General features: G+C 38.3%; 1 protein-coding gene across 3 annotated transcripts in view; it reads right to left on the minus strand.

Annotated features, from left to right (window-relative positions):
- The window catches only part of VAMP4 (vesicle associated membrane protein 4), a 42135-nt gene extending 19684 nt beyond the window's left edge, over positions 1-22451 (minus strand). For all 3 annotated transcript variants that reach the window (XR_002730640.3, XR_002730639.3, XM_023207163.3), the window contains exons 1-4: positions 22100-22451; positions 18519-18633; positions 10050-10096; positions 198-248 (exon numbers count right to left, since the gene is read on the minus strand). Coding sequence is in view for 1 of the 3 variants with exons in the window: in XM_023207163.3 (XP_023062931.1) it covers positions 198-248; positions 10050-10096; positions 18519-18584 (164 nt within the window). In the remaining 2 variants the exon portion in view is untranslated. The remainder of the gene's footprint in view (positions 1-197; positions 249-10049; positions 10097-18518; positions 18634-22099) is intronic.
- Between the last annotated feature and the right edge of the window lie 289 nt (positions 22452-22740).

Here is a 22740-nt window from a genome sequence, read left to right on the forward strand (position 1 = left end):
TCACAACTACTCAACTTTGCCATTGTAGCTTGACAGTACCTATTGATAATACGAAAACAAATGGGCATAGCTATGTTCCAATAAAACTGTATTTACAAAAACAGGCTGCAGACAAATTTGGCTCACAGGCTGCAGTTTGCCAATCTCTAGTCTACACAGAAATATGATTATCATTTAAACAAATGAACAAAACTTACTGCTTAATTTTATCATTTCTAGGTCCAAATCTTGGTCCAGATGGTCCCCTTCTGAAAACAAGTGCATACCAAGTACATATTAGTAGTGATAGGATTAAAACAAAACAAAAAAAGAAAGTATACACAAATGCAAACAATCAAGCTGAACTCTAAACATGGATCAGTTATTTATCATAAGGGACCACATTTTACTGATACTGGTAAAACTGAATAATAGGTAATCATGTCTTTACTTCATTGGTACTTATTACTAGCCACAATTAAGCTAATTCTTCTGAATGTTAAAACTTTCAGAGAAATTAGGGTTTATATTATCTTATATAACAAAGTTACACAGAGTTTGTTCTGATCATTAAACTCCGAAATATCCTAACTACTTAACTGCTAGTGAATATTAATATCTTTATGGTCAACTGTAGAACTAAAAGCACAATTCACCTTGAATTTAGACTATAATGTGTAAGTGTGAATATATCATCCTGCCTTAGTTTCTCTAAGCTTTTTCCTTAAAGTCTTTTAAGCTCCAGCGAAGCCTCAGAATACTGGAACAGTATTCCATTCCAAAATTATGTTAAACATTGAATTTCATAGAGAAAACTAATATTCTGAACCAGAGGCCATTCCTAAAAACTAGGCAAGAACTTAAAAGAGCTGGTCAACCGAAAAACAAAGAAAAGCAGTTATTAAATGAGGAAACTATATATAAAGTGAAATAGAATCTGAAAATTATTGAATTAAAATTATCCCACTACAGGTTAAAAAAAAAGCAGCAGCTATGTCTGTTTCATCTATCAAGTAACATGAGACTTCAAAATACTTATAGAAAACCACAAAATCAAAAGATGGTTCTTTGAAAAAAAACTTGATAAACTTCTAGCCAGACTGATTAGGAAAAAAAGAGAGAAGGCATAAATTAGTAATAGGAATGGAAGAGGGAACATCACTACAGACAAATGTACCATGGTTATATAAGATTTATTAACAGAAGCTAAGTGAAGGGTAGATAGGAACTCTCTATACTATCTGTGCAACTCTTCTGTGGATCTAAAATTACTTTAAAAAAAATCCCCCAAAGAAAATTCTAGGACTAGATTTGTTCAGTCATGAATTCTACCAAACATTTAATGAAGAAAAAATACGAATTCTATGCAAACTCTTCTGGAAAACTAAAAAAGACAGAACCTTCCCAACTCATTATCCCAGGGCCAGTATGACTCTACCAAGAAAACCAGATAAAGACACAACAAGAAAAAGATGTAACTATCAACCAACCAATATCTCCTAATGAACACAGATGCAAAAATTCTTAAACTCTTAACAAACTGATTCCAACAATGTTTTAAAAGAATAATACATGATGACCAAGTAGGGTTCACATCAGAAATGCAACAATTGTTTAAAATTTCAAAATCAACACAATTCACCACATTCACAGACAAAAAAACAAAAAACATATGATCATCTCAATAGATACAAAATAAATGCTTGACAAAATCCAACATCAGCTAATGATACAAACTCTTCACAAACTAGGAATAGAAGGAAACATCCTCAACCTGATAAATCTACAAACAACAACAACAACATACAATGAAAATGAAACATAATATGAAAGATGAATGCGTCCCCTAAAGGAGATCAGGAACAAAGCAAGGACATTCACTCTCACCATCTATACCCAATATTGTACTGGATGTTCTAGTCAGAGCAATAAGGTAATAAAAAATAAAAGGCAAACATAGACAAGGAGGAAATAAAACTGTCTTTATTTGCAGAAAGTATAATTGTTCTGTGTAGAAAATCCAATAGGATCTATAAAAACACTACTAAAACTACTAAGGGGGTTTGGCAAGATTGTAGAATACAAGGTTAATTTACAAAGATGATATTTATACTAGCAATGAATACAACATTTTAAAATTTTGAAACACCATCTGAAATGTCATTTTTAGTAGCATCAGAAATTATGAAAATCAATGTGCAAAAATCACAAGCATTTCTATACACCAATAACAAACAAACAGAGAGCCAAATCATGAGTGAACTCCCATTCACAATTGCTTCAAAGAGAATAAAATACCTAGGAATCCAACTTACAAGGGATGTGAAGGACCTCTTCGAGGAGAACTACAAACCACTGCTCAATGAAATAAAAGAGGACACAAACAAATGGAAGAACATTCCATACTCATGGATAGGAAGAATCAATATTGTGAAAATGGCCATACTGCCCAAGGTAATTTATAGATTCAATGCTATCCCCATCAAGCTACCAATGACTTTCTTCACAGAATTGGAAAAAACTACTTTATAGTTCATATGGAACCAAAAAAGAGCCCGCATTGCCAAGACAATCCTAAGCCAAAAGAACAAAGCTGGAGGCATCATGCTACCTGACTTCAAACTATGCTACAAGGCTATAGTAACCAAAACAGCATGGTACTGGTACCAAAACAGAGATGTATACCAATGGAACAGCAGAGAGCCCTCGGAAATAACACCACACATCTACAACTATCTGCTCTTTGACAAACCAGGCCAAAACAAGAAATGGGGAAAGGATTCCCTATTTAAAAAATGGTGCTGGGAAAACTGGCTAGCCATATGTAGAAAGCTGAAACTGGATCCCTTCCTTACACTTTATACAAAAATTAATTCAAGATGGATTAGAGACTTAAATGTTAGACCTAAAACCATAAAATCCCTAGAAGAAAACCTAGGCAATACCATTCAGGACATAGGCATGGGCAAGGACTCCATGTCTAAAACACCAAAAGCAACGGCAACAAAAGCCAAAATAGACAAATGGGATCTAATTAAACTAAAGAGCTTCTACACAGCAAAAGAAAGTACCATCAGAGTGAACAGGCAACCTACAGAATGGGAGAAAATTTTTACAATCTACCTGTCTGACAAAGGGCTAATATCCAGAACCTACAAAGAACTCAAACAAATTTACAAGAAAAAATCAAACAACCCCATCAAAAAGTGAGCAAAGGATATGAACAGACACTTCTCAAAAGAAGACATTTATGCAGCCAACAGACACATGAAAAAATGCACATCATCACTGGCCATCAGAGAAATGCAAATCAAAACCACAATGAGATACCATCTCACACCAGTTAGAGTGGCAATTCATTAAAAAGTCAGGAAACAGGCCGGGCGCGGTGGCTCAAGCCTGTAATCCCAGCACTTTGGGAGGCCGAGACGGGCGGATCACGAGGTCAGGAGATCGAGACCATCCTGGCTAACATGGTGAAACCCCGTCTCTACTAAAAATACAAAAAACTAGCCGGGCGAGGTGGCGGGCGCCTGTAGTCCCAGCTACTCGGGAGGCTGAGGCAGGAGAATGGCGTAAACCCGGGAGGCGGACCTTGCAGTGAGCTGAGATCTGGCCACTGCACTCCAGCCTGGGCGACAGAGCGAGACTCCGTCTCAAAAAAAAAAAAAAAAAAAAAAAAAAAAAAAAAAAAAAATCAGGAAACAACAGGTGCTGGAGAGGATATGGAGAAATAGGAACACTTTTACACTGTTGGTGGGACTGTAAACTAGTTCAACCATTGTGGAAGACAGTGTGGTAATTCCTCAAGGACCTAGAACTAGAAATACCATTTGACCCGGCCATCCCCTTACTGAGCATATACCCAAAAGATTATAAATCATGCTGCTACAAAGACACATGTACATGTATGTTTATTGCGGCACTATTCACAATAGCAAAGACTTGGAACCAACCCAAATGCCCATCAATGATAGATTGCATTAAGAAAATGTGGCACATATACACCATGGAATACTATGCAGCCATAAAAAAGGATGAGTTCATGTCCTCCATAAGCACATGGATGAAACTGGAAACCATCATTTTGAACAAACTATCGCAAGGACAGAAAACCAAACACCGTATGTTCTTACTCATAGGTGGGAACTGAACAATAAGAACACTTGGACACGGAGGGGAACATCATGCACCGGGGCCTGTCTTGAGGTGGGGAGAGAGGGGAGGGATAGCATTAGGAGATATACCTAATGTAAATGACGAGTTAACGGGTGCAGCAAACCAACATGGCACATCTATACATACATAACAAACCTGCACATTGTGCACATGTACCCTAGAACTTAAAGTATAATAATAAAAAATAATAAAAAAAGAAAATACTTAAGGATCAATTTGACAAAGAAAAAAATACAACATCTGGACACTGAAAACCACAAAACACTGCTGGAAGAAATTACCCAAATAAATAAAAAGATATACCATTCTCATGGGTCTGAAAACCAAATATTAAAATGTGAATTATCCCCAAACTGATCTACAGGTTCAAAACAATCTCAACCAAAATTCCAGCAGGCTTGCTGGAAACTGACAAGATGATTCTAAAATTTATATGAAAATGCTTAGAGCCTCCAACAGCCAAAAGAACTTTGAAAAGGCAATGCAAAGTTGAAGGATATAAACTATACTACCTCACAACTTACTATAAAGTCACAGTACTCAAGATAGTGATTACTATGGTACTGATGTAAGAAAGACATAGAGTCCAGAAATAGAGCTACACATATATGGTCAATAAATTTTTATTGTGGTAAATATATATAACATATATTTACTATTTAAACTATTTTTAAGCATACAGTTCTGTGGCATTAAGTAATTCACTTAATGAACTATCATCACCATTCATCTCTAGAACTTTTTCCTCTTGCAAAACTGAAACTCTGTCCCCTACCTCGCCATTCCCTCTCCTCAAAGGCCTTGGCAAATACCATTCTATTTTGTGTTTCTATGAATTTGATTACTCTAGGTACCTCATATAAGTGGAATCATGCAGTATTTTTCCTTTTATGACTGATTTCTTTTACTTAGCATACAGTCTTCAAGGTTCATCCATGTTTTAGCGTATGTCAGAATTTCCTTCCAAACTTTTTAAGGCTGAATAAATTCCATGTATGTATTCAATATTGAGTTCCTGGGTGTAGAGGCTTGTGCTATTAATTCTAGCTACTCTGGTAGGGGAATTGAGACAGGAGAATCACTTGAAGTCAGGAGTTCAAGACCATCCTGGCCAACATAATGAGACCCTGTCTCAGTCAATCAATCAGCAAACAATTAAAAAATTTAAAAAACTGAGTTCCCTTTTGAGAGGTAGCTATTGCTCTAATCTAAGGCTTTGCACCACAAGTAGCATTGTAGGAAATTCGCATGACTCTATAGAAATCTTGTCACCCATAATGCCACACATCAACAGCCATCTGATCTTTGACAAACCTGACAAAAACAAGAAATGGGGAAAGGATTCCCTATTTAAAAAATGGTGCTGGGAAAATTGGCTAGCCACAAGTAGAAAGCTGAAACTGGATCCTTTCCTTACTCCTTATACGAAAATTAATTCAAGATGGCTTAGAGACTTAAATGTTAGACCTAATACCATAAAAACCCTAGAAGAAAACCTACGTAATACCATTCAGGACATAGGCATGGGCAAGGACTTCATGTCTAAAATACCAAAAGCAACTGCAACAAAAGCCAAAATAGACAAATGGGATCTAATTAAACTAAAGAGCTTCTGCACAGCAAAAGAAAGTACCATCAGAGTGAACAGGCAACCTACAGAATGGGAGAAAATTTTTGCAATCTACTCATCTGACAAAGGGCTAATATCCAGAACCTATAAAGAACTCAATCAAATTTACAAGAAAAAATCAACCCCATCAAAAAGTGAGCAAAGGATATGAACAGACATTTCTCAAAAGAAGACATTCATACAACCAACAGACACATGAAAAAATGCTCATCATCACTCACCATCAGAAAAATGCAAATCAAAACCACAATGAGATACCATCTCACACCAGTTAGAATGGCAATCATTAAAAAGTCAGGAAACAACAGGTGCTGGAGAGGACGTGGAGAAATAGGAACACTTTTACACTGTTGGTGGGACTGTAAACTAGTTCAACCATTGTGAAAAACAGTGTGGCGACTCCTCAAGGATCTAGAACTAGAAATACCATTTGACCCAGCCATCCCATTACTGGGTATATACCCAAAGGATTATAAATCATGCTGCTATAAAGACACATGCACATGTATGTTTATTGCAGCACTATTCACAATAGCAAAGACTTGGAATCAACCCAAATGTCCATCAGTGACAGACTGGATTAAGAAAATGTGGCACATATACACCACACCATGGAATACTATGCAGCCATAAAAAGGGATGAGTTCGTGTCCTTTGTAGGGACATGGATGCAGCTGGAAACCATCAGTCTCAGCAAACTATCTCAAGAACAGAAAACCAAACACCGCATGTTCTCACTCATAGGTGGGAACTGAACAATGAGATCACTTGCACACAGGAAGGGGAACATCACACATGGGGGCCTATTGTGGGGAGGGGGGAGGGAGGAGGAATAGCATTAGGAGATATACCTAATGTAAATAACGAGTTAATGGGCGCAGCACACCAACATGGCACATGTATACATATGTAACAAACCTGCACGTTGTGCACATGTACCCTAGAACTTAAAGTATAATAAAATAAATAAATATATAAATAAATAAAGAAAGAAAATTATCTCCCCAGATTATCTGACATTCTGCCAAAAATGATACTATTTTCTGTTACTAGATTTGCTGCTATCTATCCTGTAAGCTCTTTCTTCATTGCTTCACAGGTTTCCTCTTTTTTTTTAAATTTTTGTATTTTTTAGATGGAGTCTTTTTCTGTGTCACCCAGGCTAGAATGCAGTGTTGCGATCTTGGCTCACTGCAACCTCCGCCTCCCAGGTCCAAGCGATTCTCCTGCCTTAGCCTCCTGAGTAGCTGGGATTTACAGGTGCACACCACCATGCCTGGCTAAATTTTTGTATTTTTAGCAGAGATGTTTCACTGTGTTGGCCAGGCTGGTCTCGAACTCCTGACCTCAGGTGAATCCACCTGCCTCAGTCTCCCAAAGTGCTGCGATTACAGGCATGAGCCACTGTGCCTGGCCAGGTTTCCGTTAATTTTTATAAAATGTTTTCATTTGGAAAAAAACCCAGCCTCAATAAAAGAAGTTACAGTTTTTTTTTTTTTTTGAGACGAAGTGTCACTCTGTTGCCCAAGCTGGAGTGCAGTGGTGCAATCTCGGCTCACTGCAACCTCCAACTCCTGGGTTCAAGCGATTCTCCTGCCTCAGTCTCCCAAGTAGGTGGGACTATAGGCACGAGCCACCATGCCCGGCTAAGTTTTGTATTTCTAGTAGAGACGGGGTTTCACTATGTTGGCCAGGCTGGTCTTGAACTCCTGACCTTGTGATCCGCCCGCCTCGGCCTGACAAAGAGCTAGGATTACAGGCATGAGCCAAGTCACAATATTTTAACAAAGTAAGAGGTAAATGTTTCCTCTCACGCATATTTCCCTCTACATCAATCCCCAGAGAAAACTCCCACAACAATGTTGTCCTTCCTGACTTGACAAATGTAAACCTAGACCTATCCAAGGACTCTTTCTAATCATAACTACAAACGATTGATCAGTTCAACTAATTTTTTATGAGATGCCAAGGTAATTCAGTGGGGAAAGGATGATCTTTTTATCAAATTACAATGAAATAGCTGGATTCTCCCAGTTTCATCCTTACCTCAAATATATACAAAAATTAACTTAAAAGGGATTGTAGGCCTAAATGTAAAAATCGAAACTATAAAACTCCTAGAAGAAAATACAGGTAAAAATCTTAGTGACTTTGAGTTGGGGAAAGATTTCTTGTATATGAAAAAAATAGCAAAAACAATAGAAAAAAATTCAATAAACTGATGCCATCAAAATCAAAATTTTAATCTTCAAAAGATACTATTACAAAATGAAAAGGTTAAGTTATAGATTTGTAGTAAATATTTACAGAACACATATCTGACAGAAAACTTGTATCTTGTATAAAAACTCTTGGCCAGGCATAGTGGCTCATCCCCATAATCCCAGCACTTTGGGAGGCTGAGGTGGGAGGATCAATTGAGGCCAGGAGTTTGAGACCAGTCTGGGAAACAAAGTGAGACCTAATCTCTGCAAAATATAAATAAATATAATAATTAGTTGGGTGTGATGGCACACACCCATAGTCCCAGCTACTTGGGAGGCTGAGGTGAGAAAATCATTTGTGCCCAGGAGTTTGAAGCTGCGGTGAGCCAAGAGTGCGCCAGGACACTCCACCAACCTGAGCAAGAGTAATACCTTGCCTCAAAAAAATAATAATAAATAAAATAAAAATAAAAAGCAAAAAAACACAACTCAATGAGAAAAAGTTTAAAATGGGCAAGATTTGAACACATACTTCACCAAAGAAGGTATGAGGATGAAAAATAAGCACACTAACATATTCAACATCATATGTCATTAAGGAAATGCAAATTAAAACCACAACAAGATACCACTACACACCCACTAGAATGGCTAGAACGAAAAAGACTGAAGAAGACTGACCATATGTAGTGTTGATGAGGATATGGAGCAACTGGAATTCTCATACAATGCTGATGACAATATAAAATGGTACAACCACTTTGGAAAACAATTGTAAACTCACACCAGTCATTCTACTCCTAGGTATTTTTATTTCCAAGAGAAATAATAGCATATATCCACACAAAAACCTGCACACAAATGTTTGTTAACAGCGTTATATGTAAAAGCCAAAAAGTAGAAACAACCCAAAAATCCATACACAAGTGATTGCATAAACAAACTGCAGCATCATACAATGGAATACTACTCAGAAAATTAAAAAACCCAACTATTAACACATGGATGAATCTCAAAAACCATGCTGAATAAAGCCAGGTTTTAAAAAGGGGGCATACTGCACGATTTCATTTATAAAAAATTTTAGAAAATACAAACTACGGTGACAGAAAGCAGAGGCACTGGTTGCCTAGGGACTGGGACAGCAATGGATTACCAAGGGTTATGAGGAAATTTGCAGGGTGACAGATGGTTCATTATTTGATTTTGGTGATGATGTCACAGGTATACAGTACAGTAAGCTCTCCCTCACCCATGGTTTTGCTTTCCACAGTTTCAGTTACCCATGGTCAACTGCAGTCTGAAAATATTAAATGGAAAATTCCAGAAATACAATTTGTAAGTTTTAAATTGTGCACCATTCTGAGTAGCATGATGAAACCTCAAGTTGCCCTGCTTTGTCCCACCTGAAATGTGAATCACCCCTTTGTCCTGCATATCCACATTGTATATGCTACCCATCCCTTTAGTTATCAACATCTTCTTGGCTTCATGATCCAAGACCACCTTAAATAGATGATTCTTCTTCTGACATATCATCAGAGGTCAATAGTACCTAATGTTATGTCAAAATGTCTATATCCTTCACCTCACTTCATCTTACCATGTAGGCATTTTATAATCTCACATCATCACAAGAAGAAGGGTGAGCATAGGATGATATTTTAAGAGAGAGAGAGACAGAGACCAGATGCACAAAAATTTTATTATAGTATATTGTTATAAGTGTTCTATTATTAGCTTTTGCTGTTAATCTCTTACAGTGCCTAATTTATAAGTTTAAACTTTATGATAGGTATGTATGTATCGAAAAAACATATGTGTGTATACATATACACACACACATATAAAACATATATGTATGTGTATAGATACATACATATATATATATATGGTTTGCTACTCTGTTTTCACATATCCACTGGGGGATCTTGGAATGCATCTCTCATGTATAAGGGAGACTACTGTATGTCTGTCAAAATGTATACAGTATACTTTAGATATCTGCATGTATTATATGTCAATTACACCCTAATAAAGCTGTAAAAAAAACTTACAGAAAAAAGTCCTCTTCTTCATCTGAATCATCTTCCAAAAGATTTCTCTGTCAAAAAAAGAAAAAGACTTGAGTTTTCAGATTCAGAGGGCTTACAAAATGCCACAGAGGAGTAATGAAATAAGTCCTATATTAGTGAAATATCTTAACTCCAAGTGTCCATAAAGAGGGAAAAGTAATTACATATCCTTCACTGGAAGCTAGAAGATGTGGGACAACATTTATAGACTTTGCAAAGAAAATGCTCATAATTTATAGAATCCTATAACTGACTAAACAAGGTAGAAAGGTCACTGAAGCTGGTATGGGAGTGAGGAACTGCAGGAAGTCAGGAGGGAGCAAGTCCCCTCTCCTTCCTTCTGACTGCCAGTGTCTGTCTATTGGCAGAACTTAGGGAGCCAGGTGGAAAGACGAAATATAGTTTGTGGATTCCAATTGCAACATCAGAGAAGAGTATAGAGGGATAGTTTGGAGCTGAGGACAAGGGCTTAAAAATGGGCATGTTCTACTTTTAGCTACTCTACCCACAAACAGCCCCCTAAACAAATCTGAACTTCCAAACAAAAGCAACCTTACTTTTACAACATACAACAATTTTCCTTTAAATGAGGACAGTCTCACCTTCTCCCCAAAAGGGGTGGGTATAAAGTCCAAAAGGTGGCTAAAGAAGAGCAAAACCCAGACCTTTTCAGACACACAAGAGCTCACATAGTATACAAGAATCCCTTATCCTAAATGCTTGGGACCAGAAGTATTTCAAATTTTGGATTTTAGAATATTTGCATATATATAAGGAAACATCTTGGGGATGGGACCGAAGTCTCAACACAAAATTCATTATGCTTCATAAAGACCTTGAGTTTCAAATATACCTTATATACATGGCCTAAGGGTAATTTTACACAATATTTTTTAATACCTTTGTGCATGAAACAAAATTTTGACTGCGTTTTGACTGCAACTCATCACATAAGGTCAAGCGTGGAATTTTCCATTGTGGCATCATGCTGGTACTTAAAAAGTTTCAGATTTGGGAGCATTTTGGATTTTCAGATTAGGGATGCTCAAACTGTACCACTTGTTGTAGGCGGAATAATAGCTCCCAAAGATGTTCATTTCCTAATTACGAAAACCTGCTTTTTTGTTTTGTTTTGTTTTGTTTGAGACGGAGTCTTGCTCTGTCACACAGGCTGGAGTGCAGTGGTGCAATCTCGGCTCACTGCAACCTCCACCTCCCGGGTTCAAGCGATTCTCCTGCTTTAGCCTCCCAAGTAGCTGGGACTACAGGTGCGTGCCACCACGCCTGGCTAATATAATCACCAAAACCTGTGAATGTGTTACCTTGAATGGTAAAAGGGACTTTGCAGATGTGATTATGGATCTTGAGAAGAAAAGATCATTATGAATTATTCATATGGGCCCAATGCAGAGAAGAGAGAGAGAGAGACAGATAGACAGACATTACACTGACAGTTTTGAAGACACAGGAAGGGGCATGAGCCTAAAAAGGTAAACAGCCTCTAGGAGCTAGGAAAAGCAAAAAAACAGTTTCTTCCCTAAAGCCTCCAGAAAGAACACAGCCCTACTGGCACCTTGATTTTAGCCCCATAAGCTCAGTTTAGACTTCTGGTCACCAGAACCTAAGACAATAAATTTGTGTTGTTTTAAGTCTGTAGTAATTTGTAGCAGCAGTAATGGGAAATTAATACACTACCCATGTACTTTTTCTGAGGAAATTCCTCAAGAAATTACAGCAGCCAAAAAGAAAATGAAATCAAAACAAAGACCTTAAGACTGAGATGGATGACGCAATCAATGAATCTAATACAATGTGTGGCTAAATCTAAATAGTTGATGATAATGTGACTGTAAACAATAAGTTAAAGCTTTTGAAAAAAATATGTATTATACAGAAAAGCTTAAAAAGAACCTAAAACTTTTCCAACAAAGCCCAGAAGCTGGGAGTGGGAGACTGAAGTGAGGAAGTAAAAGCATTGCCAATATGCTCATCTTGATGAGCAGTGGAATGGAGGAAGTGGGAACAGGACTAGAATTAAAAAGTAAAACAAGGGAAGGGGCTTAGTTTTTGGTATGTTGACAGAGAACACAGATTAACACTACCATTAAAATATAAAGTTAGTAACAAAAGAGAGAGGGAAGGAGGGGGAAGGGAGTAAAATATCTAAATTGTGGTTTAGATATGGTGGTTCTGGGGGCAAGGAGGAAGATGAGTGAAAATAATCAATCTAGCATAAGGGAAGGCATAAGAGAATCTAGCATAAGAAAAGGCATACGGGAAAAGGAAAATATAAGAAATACAATGAATATCACTATATCTATGTATAATATATGACATATACTAAAAAGTGAAAAAAATGAAAGAAGGATGTATTCAATACTCATTTAACAAGTATTTTTGGGCATCTTTTACGTGCTTCTATGTGCACTGTTCTAAGTACTAAGCACCGGTTTTGAACAAAACGAAGTCTGAGTGCTCACAGAAAAACAAGATTGCGACAAATGCTGTGCAGAGAATTAAAACAGTGATGGGACAGAAAGTGATGGGGTGACTATGTGAGATTAGGCTGTCATAAAAAATCACTCTGAAGAGGTGAAATTTAAGCTGAGATCCAAATAACAAAGAGCCAGGCAAAGATCAGGGTGAAGAGCATTCATTGCTGCAGGACTAGCTGGCTGGCACGGAAAAAGTCCGAGTGTATTAGTTATTCACAATAAATGTGACTGGTTTGAATGTCCCCATTTAATAACAAAAACTATATGTAATTAGGGTTCAAAAAAATTCTAGCCAATATCTGTTTGCAAGAAATTCATCTAAAACAAATATCGAATAAAGGATGGGGAAAAGCGGGGGTAGAAAACATACATCAGCAAATTCTAACAAAAAAAGTTACAGTTAGCAATATAAAGAGGAATTTTAGGACAAAGTATTAAACAATCAAATAAGATGATTTTACAATAATAAAATGTACAATCCATCAAGAAGATTTAATAGCAACGAATGTTTAAATACCTAATAATATAGCTTAAAATATCTAAAATAAAAGCTGCACAAATTATGAGAAAGCTAGTAAGAAAAAGAGACATTATAGAAAAACAAAGAATAGAAATAGATAATACCCAATAGAAGAAATGGCCAATGACCACACGAAATGTTCAAAACCAATTAATATTCACGGAAATGCATTAGGTCATTTTTTAAATAAGTATTTCTTGAGTAATATTCCAGCTAACAAGCAACAGACTAGCATTACATTTATAATATAATTTATTTGGTTTATGGCCGGGCATGGTGGCTCACACCTGTAATCCCGGCACTTTGGGAAGATGAGGAGGGAGGATCACTTGAGCCCCGGAGTTCGAAACCAGCCTGGGCAGTGTAGTGAAACCCCATCTCTACCAAAAAAAAAAAAAAAAACTAGGCGTGGTGGTGTATACCTGTAGTTCCAGCTACTCTGGAGGCTACTTGGGGGGACTGCTTGAGCCCAGGAGGAGGCTGCAGTGAGCCATGATCGTGCCACTGCATTCCAGCCTGGATGACAGAGCCAGACCCAGTCTCAAAATAATAATGATAACAGTAATAATTTATTTGGTTTAAAGGATAATAATACTAAAGATAAGGTATGTTTACTATAATTGTACACTGAGAAACACACATGAAAACCAATGCCTTTTCATACATTCACTGAATAAACACAAGTGCTAGGGATACAGTGTCAAAAAAGAATAATAGAACACAATGAGATAATATTTTATACCCACTAGGCAGATAATAGTAAGTGTTGGTGAGGATGTGGAGAAATCGGAACCGTCATACATTGCTGGTGAGAATGTAAAAATTGTACAACCACTTTGGAAAACAGGTGGGCAGTTCTTCAAAAGGCTGAACAGAGAGTTACTACAATACTCAGCAACTCTGCGTTAGGTATATACCCAAGAGAAATAAAAACATGCTCAAACAAAAACTTGTATGCTAATGTTCATAGCAGCAGTATTCAAAATAGCCAAAAGTAGAAAAAAACCCAAATATCTATGAACTGATAAATGGGTAAACCAAATGTGTTATATCAATATAAGGGAATATTACTTAGCAATAAAAAGGAATGAAGGCCTCCCAGCACTTTGGGAGGCCGAGGTGGGCGAATCACCTGAGATCAGGAGTTTGAGACTAGCCTGGCCAATATGGTGGAACCCCATCTCTACTAAAAACACAAAAATTAGCTGGGCATGGTGGTGCATGCCTGTAATCCCAGCTACTTGGGAGGCTGAGGCAGGAAAACTGCTTGAACCCAGGAGGTGGAGGTTGCAGTGAGCCGAGATCACACCATTGGACTCCATTCAGCCTGTGCAACAGAGGGAGACCCCGTCTCAAAAAGAAAAAGAAAAAAAGAAAAGAATGAAGCACTGATATGCACTACAACATTGATGAATCTTAAAAACATTATGCTAAGTCAAAGAAGCCAGTCACAAAAGGCTATATCTTATATGATTCCATTTATAGAAAACATCTAGAATAGACATATCTATAGGTCTGCAGTTGCTTAGAGGCTGACGGGATAAAGAAAATGGGAGATGACTGCAAAAGGGCACAGCATTTCTTTTTGGGCTAATGAAAATATCCTAAAATTGATTGTGGTGATTGTTGCACAACTCTGTAAGTATAATAAAAACCACTGAATTGTACACTTTAAGTGGGTGAATTGTATGGTATGTGACTTTTATCTCAATAAAGCTATTACCAAAAAGTATAATAGGAAAGACGAACAAAACTTTTAAAAGGTTTTAAAAGTAATTTATGTATTATTCGAACCAATCAGTTATCAAACTTCATAATATAATAAGCATCAAAAAGGAATTCTCTTTAAACAGTCAATTTTATTCAGTTCTGGTATCTAATATACTAGTAATCAATGAAGAATGTAAGGAGAAAGTGATACAATTACAGTCTCAGCAGTGGAATTTATTGAGACAGTACATTTTAAATTTAAAAATATATTCATAAAGCTTATTTATTTGTATTTTTTTTTTAATTTAAGATCTACTCTTGTTTTTCTTGAAGTAATTTTTTTCCTGACCTTGTTATTAGGGGGGACTTTATGTCCTATTTCATCTGATTTCCACACATATTAAACTGGTATTTAATATCTACAAATAATAATTTTGTCAATATTTTCTCAGGATTATGACCAATATGCCATGAGACTGTGCTACTGGTGTATCACTCCTGGACTTGATTTTTAAAAAGCAATCGTATTCAGGTGAATATGCCCTTAACAGTGATTCCATTAAGTGAACAACAAATTTACATTCAGCAGTGATTGTGAGAAAGAAACACAAGGGAACTTAGGAAATATAAATAGTTTAAGTTCGAAATCATGTAAAAATAAAACTATAAAATTAATGAGATTTGCACCAATTAAAATTATTAAATAATATACTCTTGCATACTATACATTGAATTTGGCTACAACTTTCTCTGCTTTACATACATTTTCCAAAATTGACATAGATTGTATGAATTACAAACAAGTTCCGAGAGGTGATTTTACTGCATACATTTCCATACTTCAGTCTTCATCTTACACAAAGTTAGATGTGACTTAGAGGCTCTCTGTCCAAGACTGAGGTATTTACCCGACATATCTCAGATATCAGTCAATCAACTGTCAGCATTTATTGATCATTTTCCAGGATATTAATGCTTTGCAAGCATCTCTGAGTAAGTGACCAAAAATTTCCTTGGGGCAATAAGAAAGAGGCTCAGATTATTCTAACTGATGATTTAAAAAATATTTCAACGTATTTTGTGCACACTGATCACTGAATATTCATCAGGAGCTTTCAGTCAGCTTGTACTGGACGCACATCAAGTCTGTGTTGTTTTACACTGGATTCTTCTATAGGTTCACAATTGGTATCATTTACTTTAACAAACTGACATTTATTCTCTGAACGGGTTTAGTATTTCTCCACCCTTCTGCTTTGTAAAGACATGCTTTTTTTTTTCTTTTTGAGATGGAATTTCACTCTGTCACCCAGGCTGAAGTGCAATGGCACAATCTCAGCTCAATGCAACCTCTGCCTCCCAGATTCAAACGATTCTCCTGCCTCAGCCTCCTGGGTAGCTGGGATTATAGGTGTGCACCACTGCACCCAACTAATTTTTGTATTTTTGGTAGAGACGGGGTTTCACCATGTTGGCCAGACTGGTCTCCAACTCCTGACCTCAAGTGATCCGCCTGCCTCAGCCTCCCAAAGTGTTGGGATTACAGGCGTGAGCCACCACGCCTGGCCAAGACATGCTTTTGATAGTAATTCTTCAGTGTATGGAATTCCAGCACAGGTATGTCAAATTTTCTGAATCACTTTTTCTTGGAGGTTTATCTTGAAAGATACTACATAAAGAAAGAGACCCTGGCTTATCCCTGTGAGTGATATCTCAATCCCTGATCATTCTCTGCCTTCTCTCTGCCACAGCCTTCCCAGTTCACCCAGACTTGGTTTATTTCCTCAAGGCATTTCTCAATTCCTCGCATGGGGAAACAGTTCAAGCAGACACTAAGAGTTTCACCATGGCGTGGAGGCAAAAAGATAGGTGACCAAAATTGTTGAAACTGCACCAAATGCTGATAAGCAGTTGAAATTATGGCAAAAAAGGAATAATTGGATTTGGCAACACGGAAATCATTGGTGACTCCTTCAAGTTTATTTTTAAAGCTTGCTAACAATTAGTCTATTGGTGGATTCTATTCCCCATTAAAAAAAAAAAACAAAAAAAACAAAACAGGCTGAGAGCAGTGTCAAATGTCTGTAATCCCAGCACTTTCCAGCACTTTGGGAGGCCAAGGCAGATGGATCACTTGAGCTCAGGAATTTGAGACCAGCCTGGGCAACACGGCGAGACCCCATCTCTACAAGAAAAATAAAAACTAGCCGGGTGTGGTATCATGCACCTGTAGTCCTTGCTACTCAGGAGGCTAGGGTGGGAGGATAGCTTAAGCCCAAAAGGTGGAAGCTGCAGTGAGCCGTGATTGCACCACTGCACTTCAGCCTCAATGACAGAGTGAGACCCTGGCCTCAAAAAATAAAAACAAACCATCAAAAACACACAAAACCCAAAAAGCTGTACAAAGGGTTAGATTAAGGGGAAGAAAACGTTTCCTGTGTTGTACTAAAATAAACTTAGGGCTAAAAGTCATAAGATGGTGGATAGAGTGGATAATATGAAGTTCTGAGGTTGTCCAAAAAGAGCATGTAAAACAAAGCAGACTAAAAGCTTTGCAAAGGCACAGACTATGTCTTCCAATTTTTAGCCCAGTGCCTAGCACACAGTAGGCGGTCAATATATATTTGTTGAATGAATCAAGACAAGAAGGAAGGGAAGGAGGGCTTCAGAATGGTGCATTAAAAAAATAAGAATGTGAATTATTTCCCCCAATAAATATGTATTGAGTACTTATTCTAAAAGTAATCTGCCTACAACATTCATATAAAATGTCTTTCAAAATGCTACGTAATTTCTAGATTCATATATCTTTGCACAGAATGTTCTGGAATAAACTAGAAATTGAAGCATTATATGAAAGATACTCTGGAACCTAAGATAATTACAGGTCTGGAGACCTTTATTTGCAATTCCAAAATCTAAAAGCTTCTGAAAATCAAAAGGTTTTGGAGGAAAATCTGACCTGAACTGATGTTAGCTAGTTTATTTACACACTTTATTTACATTAGTTAGGTATAACTAAATATACACTTCACTGAGAAATACTAATATTTTTGGAGGCACTGGTCCAGGCCCCAAATATGCTGTTACATAATATGTTCTTAACTTTCTAAAATCTGAAAAATTCCAAATATATTCAGCTTCAAAGTTCTTAAAAAGATACTGTGTATTTGTATAAAACTTTCTTTCAAAAACTAGAAAGAAGCTATGAGAATAATGATTTGATCAATAATAGAAGTAGGATTCAGTTGTCACCAATCTAAGTAACATGTTTTTAAATACATTTACTATGAAGAAAACAATTAGGATTAGAATATAGTCATAAACTTTTGATTTTCCTGTTATTATTAATTAATTAATTAATTAATTTTTGAGACAGGGTCTTGCTCTGTTGCTCAGGTTGGAGTGCAGACCACAGTTCACCACAGCCTTTATCTCTCAGGCTCAGGTGATCCTCCTGCCTTAGCCTCCCGAATAGCTGGAACCACAGGCACGTGCTGCCATGCCTCACTAATTTTTAAAAAAATATTCGTAGAGACAGGGTCTCCCTAGGTTGTCCAAGATGGTCTTGAACTTCTGGGCTCAAGCTATTCTGCTGCAGTGTCCCAAGTGCTGCGACTGCAGGCATGAGCAACCGTGCCCGGACGGTTTTTTTCTATTATTTACAAAGGGAATGAAAACATATTTTGAATCTTTTGTTTTTAAAGCTTAAGATTCTGAACTTACCCTTTCACTTTTCACAGAACCCGTGACATCATCATCATTGAGGTGGCGCTTAAACTTGGGAGGCATATTTTTTACTTGCGAAGTATTTTCTGCTTCTCAACAGGATAGTCACCGCCTTAAAGAGAAAATAAATTCCATCAGATTTGAGACTTTGGGGTATAAGCTAAAGTACTTAAAACAATATACACAAGACCCCGTATGACGGTGACTCCCTCATTTTTCTGACTTCAATTCCTCCCCTCTCACTTGTTCCACTCCAGTGAATGGGGCCTCCATGCTAGACCTCAACACATAAGAAATAGTTAAAACTATGAGAAAATGGATGTAATTGCCCTAAGAGAACATGTGTAGGATATGAGTGACTTAAGATAGATTTTTATAAAATGAAAGAGCAGAGAGTACAGGGAAGATGTCTCACCGAGACATTAAATGCTTTACAATTTAAAGTTGGTGTCAGAAGACAGGATAACATGTCTATTTCTCTCACTTCTAGTTGGCTGCTTAAACAATGATTCAGTTTCCTCATGTGTAAAATAGTGATTTTCAGGCTTCGGCAGAGGTTGGATGGTCATATTGGATAATACATGCAAAAATATTCTGCAAACTATAATGTCCCATTGGTACTCCATAAAAAGGGGTAAGTTTGGTAAGTACTGTGTGATATTGTGATTTATAAAATATATGTATATATTTGGTTTTAATCCCCATTTCCTGACATATCCTTGGAATCCCTGCAGTGATGTGTCTTGTGTATGCTAGTAAGATGACTGGTGGCTTAGACCCCAGATAGATTCAAGATGGAGGCTGGTCACAGAAAAACCTAGGCATGATTGTAAGACTGCGACTTTTCAGCCCCACCCCCTAGCTTCCTGGGAGGGGAGGAGGGCTCCAGGTTGAACTGATTTCCAATGGCCAATGATGTAATCAATCATGCCTACTAATGAAGACTCCATAAAACCCAAAAAGGACAGGGTTCAGAGAGCTTCCCAAAAGCTGAACAAGTAGAGGGTTCCTGGACAGTGGTACACCTGGAGAGGGCACAGAAGCTCTGTACCCCTTGCCCTATGCACCTCTTCCATCTGGCTGTTGATCTCTATCCTTTATAATAAACCAGTAAACAAAGTGTTTCTCTGAATTCTGTGAGCCACTCTAGCAAATAAATGGAACACAAGGAAGGGATTGTGGGAACTATGATTTATAGTCAGTCAGTTGGAAGCACAGGTAAAACAACCTGGAACTTGTGACTGGCACCTGAAGTTGGGGGGAATCTTGTAGGATTAAGCCCTCAACCTGCAGGATCTGATGCTATTTCTAGGTATACAGTATCAGAATTGAATTAGAGAACACCCAGCTGGAGAACCTGCTGCAGAATTGCCTGCTTGCTCGTGAGGAGCAGTCTTTTTGGGGTCACAGGAGTATTCTGTGTTGAGAGAAAATAGGAGAAACTCAATTTTTCTTCTATCAAAACAACTGGATTAAACAAAACTAGTTTTCTTTGCTACAGAATGACTCACATCCTGTTATATGCTAATATGCATTGTGACTTTCCAGGAAAATGCTTGTGTATGCAACATATTAAAACATTTTTTTGAGAAAAAGTTGTTCTATGCAAATAATGCATTTTCAGTATTTTTGACTAGATGGTAGATGAATACTCAGCAATTCAGGGTAGCTCAGAAATAATGTTATACTGTGTGCTAGGCACTGTGCTCAGCAATACGCATGCATTTTCTTTTACTCTTTATGACCCTTCTTTGAAGTAGGCACCAAGAAACTAGGAGAAAACTAAAGTTTAGTAACGATAACGTTAGTCATTACACTCATGGAAACAGCAGAGATACAGGCCTAAATTAATCAATGGCTGTGCATTATCAGTTTTAACTGTTTTTTCAATTAGTTGCTCATCAGGTTTACAGAATTCTGTTCTAGAAAGACCCACTTCCTGGTAACAACCCAATAGTCCTGTTTCCTTCTCCACAAGAAGAAACACAGCCCTTTAAATTAGGTATAGTTAGATATCAGTTTGTTGGTTAATGACATACACTTAAAAAAGAATAATCCCAGAATCTGGTTTCACGAACCAAATAAAAGTGATATTTTAAGTCAGCTGCCTGTCAAAACAAATGGACACAAACACTTTTCTTTGGTAAGAAATGCTTCCAAATCAGAAATTATTCACTTGTAACAAAAACCAAACTCTTGCTGCCTAACAGCTCTTGAGTTCTTGGTTCCACAATATTTCTGTCACATACATCTGGCCCTTTTATTCCTCATACTTTGATTTCAGAATACTTAATTCTTGCAGAAATGTAACAGAATGCATGGAAAAACAGACGACAAGGCAAATTACTGAAAAACTTGTGCTTTTAACTATATCTGTATTTAGATTTTAACCCCTGCAAAGAGGCTCCCTCAACATCTCGAAGCAAACAACAGGCAGACTTATATAATGCCTTTATGAGACATACAGTAAAACTACCATCTTAAGGAGGAGCAAACCCCATATTCAGGTCTCCTAATCCCAAGAAACCATGTGCAACAAATAGAAAGCCCATCAGCAAAGCAGTAGGCAGATTAATTAGCTACCTTGATGAACTTTGATGTTATTTGCAACTGATGATTATTAGTAACTGATGACATGTGTATCAAACAACCAGTAGAAATAAATCATGCTCAGAAAGTAGACTAGGATTTCTACGCCTAAGATTTCTCCTACAAAAAAGACATGTGAATTCAGGTGTTTGTGACTAGGTATACATGTAAATAAGAGAGCCATCATGTACTTCCACATTGAGGATAGACCACCACTATAAAATTCACTTAAAAAAGTCACATCACTGTATGCTTCTTATACATCGGCATATACTTAAATGTCTATGTATGCATTTTCGTAAGTAGTATGTTATCTAGTCAACAGCTTTGAATCTGGGCAGAGGCTCTCCTTTTCCAAGCCTCCATTCCCTTTTTGACTCGTCTTCCTTGTCTGTCATCAGCCGTCTTGCTTGATGCAGTTTCACAGAAATAAAGTGACTTGGATGGACATAGACCGGAGACGTCGTTTGCAAAACCTGTCAAGTGTAACGATTCACTCCCACCTTCCGGTCATTATAAACACAGCAGGGTTGGCGCTCTTTCTCCCTAGCCCTTTAAATACACAATTCCAGGCAGCTCCGTTCACCCCCCACACCCAATCTGTCGCACCAGGCCACGTCCCTCGATATATCTGATCCTAACACTGGCCCTTCCTGCCCCACGGTAGCCCCTGGCATTCCTGACTGCATCCCACTCTTAACAAACCTTCCCCATCCATGGCACTGTTTTCTTCCCATCACCCCAGAGTTCCCTCCATTCCAATTCTTCTCTTCCTCAACTGCTCCCCGTCCGCACACCCCTGTCCTCATCTTCCTTCCTCACGGCACCCCGGGCCCCAGCCTTTTCCCACTCCGGGGTCCCTTCCTAGATGCCGGAGGCCGGCCGACCAGCCCGACTAGGACGTCGGGGGACGGCGAGGCAGGGCGTCTTCTTCGTTTCCTTCCTCCTCACACCAGCCCCTCCCGCTGGGAACAGGCCAGCGCCAGTACCTGAGGCTCCCGGGGAACTCCCGGCAGCTCTCCCGGGCTGGCGGTGCTGGGCGGGTGGTGCTGGGCGGGCGGGGGAAGGAGTGGGAAGCCGAGGTAAAAGGCTAGGAGGGGGAGACAGTGCGTGCAGACCCGGCGTCGGCCGCAGCGCGCAGCAGCGCCTCCGCTCATCGAGCCGATCGGCGCTCGGCGGCCTGGCGCCAGGCGGAGAGGGCGGGTCTAGGGCACGGAGATAGTCGAGGAAGTCGATTCCGCCGAACGCGCTTCGCCTAGAAGAGCCCAGACCCACACGCAGTTTAGATGGAGCTTTCCAAAGTTAGGCTGTGCTTTAGGGGAGGAACGACCACCGGTTCTCCAGGTTCCAGTCGCGATCCGGTGGACCTGCTTCGGGTTCGTCTGGGGCCTTTTCTGAAGAAAAGAGATCTGTTCGATCCCTTGTTTACAGAATTAGCTAGACTTGGAAAGAGATGTTAGGGGTTCCTAGGCCAGGCTCCTCCCTTTAGATAGGAGATGTCATTCATGTTGGACAGTTTTGACAGTATGTACAACAGGAATGAGTTTAGTGAACAGAGAGATTCCCAGGATAACTAGGATGGATAAGAGAATGAAAAAGACAAAAATGGCACTCCACTTATTTATTTAGG

This window comes from Piliocolobus tephrosceles, chromosome 1 (genome assembly GCF_002776525.5).
Source record: "Piliocolobus tephrosceles isolate RC106 chromosome 1, ASM277652v3, whole genome shotgun sequence".
In the NCBI taxonomy this organism is placed as follows: domain Eukaryota; kingdom Metazoa; phylum Chordata; class Mammalia; order Primates; family Cercopithecidae; genus Piliocolobus; species Piliocolobus tephrosceles.